This window comes from Chaetura pelagica, unplaced genomic scaffold (genome assembly GCF_000747805.2).
Source record: "Chaetura pelagica isolate M959 unplaced genomic scaffold, ChaPel_1.0 scaffold333, whole genome shotgun sequence".
Taxonomy (NCBI): domain Eukaryota; kingdom Metazoa; phylum Chordata; class Aves; order Apodiformes; family Apodidae; genus Chaetura; species Chaetura pelagica.
Genome location: NW_009952689.1, coordinates 115,392 through 118,032, shown reverse-complemented (window position 1 = coordinate 118,032; position 2,641 = coordinate 115,392). Strand labels below are relative to the sequence as shown.

Genomic DNA, 2,641 nt, shown 5'->3' with positions numbered 1-2,641 from the left:
GACCTGGGGAAGGGCTCTCTCCAGGCCCAGGCTGCGATCCTGGCCACCTACGTCCACAGTGGGAACCCCCCTGGCAGCCAGACCCCCACCCAGCACTGGGACCCTCCCCCTGGCACTGTGACCCCCTCCCCAGCCCCAGGACCCCGCTGTGCCGGCCGCCCCCACCGGAGGCGAAGAGGATGCTGAGGCCTCGTGCCGCCGCCTTCATCAGCTCCGTGTTGACGCGCTCCATGTAGGCCCGGGACAGGCTGTCCTCGTCATCTCCGTAGCTGACCGAGTGCACCCAGGGCAGCGAGGACATGTTGCTGAGCAGCAGCAGCCAGGCCAGGAAGGGCTCCTGGCTCTCATGCCTCCCTGCGGGGACAGAGCACAGCAGGTCCAGCTCCTCTGGGACCCCAGGATGGAGGGGGCACAGCAGGGGGACCATGACCAGGCAGAGAGGCTGGGCCAGGGACAGGGAGGGGCCACGAGGATGGTGAGAGGACTGGGAAGCTCATGGTGGGAGGCAAGGCTGGGGAACTGGGAGAGAAGATGGTTCAGGGAGACCTTATTGACATGTTTCAGCTCTTAAAGGCTGGATGGAGATGCAGCATCTCCACCAAAAGGATGGAGACTCCCTGTTCACAAGGAGTCACAGGGAACAGACACATGATGACGGGTGCAAGGGACTCCTGGGGACATCCCTACTGGACACCAGAAGGAAATGTTTCACTCTGAGAACAGTCAGACATTGGAACATTCTCCCCAGGGAAGTGGTGGATTCCCTAACACTGGACACTTGTAAGATTCAGCTTGACAAGGTGCTGGGCCAGCTCATCTAAACTGCATTTCTACCTAGAGAGGTTGGACTAGATGATCCTTGAGGTCCCTTCCAACCTGGAATTCTGTGTTTCTGTGACTCAAGAGGAGCTGAAGGGGCTCCAGCTCCTGCCCTGCCCACCGGGAGCAGATCCACAGCACGGCTGGTCTGGAGCTCTGCCCTGGGCTCTTGCTGGCAGCATTGCCGCTCTCAGGGGTTGTCACAGTGGATTGTCACACCAGGCTCCAGCTCTGCCAGGTGCAAGGGTCTCCTGAACCCCAGGGCAGGGGGTCTGTGCTCACCCATTCCTCCCCTGAGTGCCTGTGGCAGGGCTGCAGCCCCCCTGCCATCCTTTGGCCAAGCCTCGGCCCCTCCACCCATGATGGGGGTTCCAGAGCTGGTTGATGCCCGTCCCACCTCCCCCTCCAAAGTCCCTCCTTGCCCTCACCCTCCTGGGGCAGCCCCGGCCGCCCCTCCCTGCCTGCCCCTGCCCAAGTCTGAAGGAGGGGCTGTAGGAGGGGGAATGGGCAGGGGGCTGTGCCTGCCTGCAGCCAGGAGGCAGAGCTGGCAGCCCCACAGGTGCCCTGACTCCTGCTCTGCCACCTTCTGCTGGGGACAGACGGCACCTCGCCCTGCAGCACGGCAGCTATCCACGCAGGCTGCTCTGCAGCCCTAGGTGTTCCTCACTGCCCTGCATCCCCTCCATGGTGGATCAGGGCTGGGGGATCAGTGCCAGCCCCAGAGCAGGACATGAGCACCAGGGCCCTGCGGCCGCGCTCGGCCGAGGTGGGGGTTAGAGGGACAGGGTGACAGGCCCATGGGGCAGAGCTGGGCAGGGGGCTCTGCTGCAGAACACTGCGAGGCTGCTACGGGACCTAAAGCAACTGCACACATCCCAGAATCCCAGACTGGATTGCTGGGAAGGGACCTTAAACACTCCCAGGGATGGGGCACCCACAGCTTCCCTGGGCAGCGTGGGCCAGGGTCTCCCCATCCTCCGAGTGAAGAATTGCTCCCTAGTGTCTCAATCTCCCCTCTGCTTAAAACCATCACCCGTAGTACTGTCAATGCAGGCCTTGCTAAAAAGTTTGGCCCCGTTGCTCTTACAGACCCCTCCAGGCACTGGAAGCTGTTCTACAGACTCCCTGGAGCCTTCTCTTCTCCAGGCTCAACACCCCAACTCTCCCAGCCTGGCTCCAGAGCAGAGCTGCTCCAGCCCTCCCAGCATCTCCGGGGCCCTGGAATCCCTGGAAGGTGACTCCCCTGTGAGCTGTTAAGACACCAGCTCTGACTCTGGGAGCCCCCCCTGTATGTTTCCATGGGAAGGGCCCCTGGGATGTCCCTTGGCCAGCCTCCTGTGTGTGACTCCCAGCACTGCCCAGGGAGCAGGGGGTGCTACACCCAGGGGACACACCAAGCTGCACAGGGCTCCTCTGCAGGGGGGTCAGTACCTCCGTTGCTGAAGACCCAGGTGGAGATGTTGGCACCCGTGCTCATGATGTACTCCACATCCAGGCTGGCCTCCAGCCCAGCCTTGCCCCTGCCCTGGTGTCCAACCACCCGGTCCACCTGGGTGCGGTGGGCAAAGCTGCTGCCAAAGAGCTGCATGAACTCAGCCAGGTCAGCCTGGTGGAAATACTGCTCCAGGAACTGGGGGGACAAGAAGAGGACAAGTTTCTTCTTGTTTTCTCTTGGGAATAAAAAAACCAAAACTGAGGCAAGTTTTTTCCCCTGACATGGAGAGCCCAGCACGGGCCTGGGAAGCGCTGCCCCCCCCCGGGTGCTCCCACCAGCCACCGAGGAGACCCCGCGGCCTCTGGGGCCACCAGAGCAGCCGGAGCT

At 62.4% G+C, this 2,641-nt stretch overlaps 1 protein-coding gene across 1 annotated transcript in view; it reads right to left on the bottom strand.

The window, feature by feature from the left end:
* LOC104385372 (tripeptidyl-peptidase 1-like) overlaps positions 1-2,641 on the bottom strand; it is a 7,547-nt gene that overhangs the window by 4,315 nt on the left and 591 nt on the right. Inside the window, exons 2-3 of the mRNA XM_009993814.1 lie at positions 2,251-2,489; positions 90-354 (exon numbers count right to left, since the gene is read on the bottom strand). Coding sequence (XP_009992116.1) covers positions 90-354; positions 2,251-2,489 — 504 coding nt within the window. The remainder of the gene's footprint in view (positions 1-89; positions 355-2,250; positions 2,490-2,641) is intronic.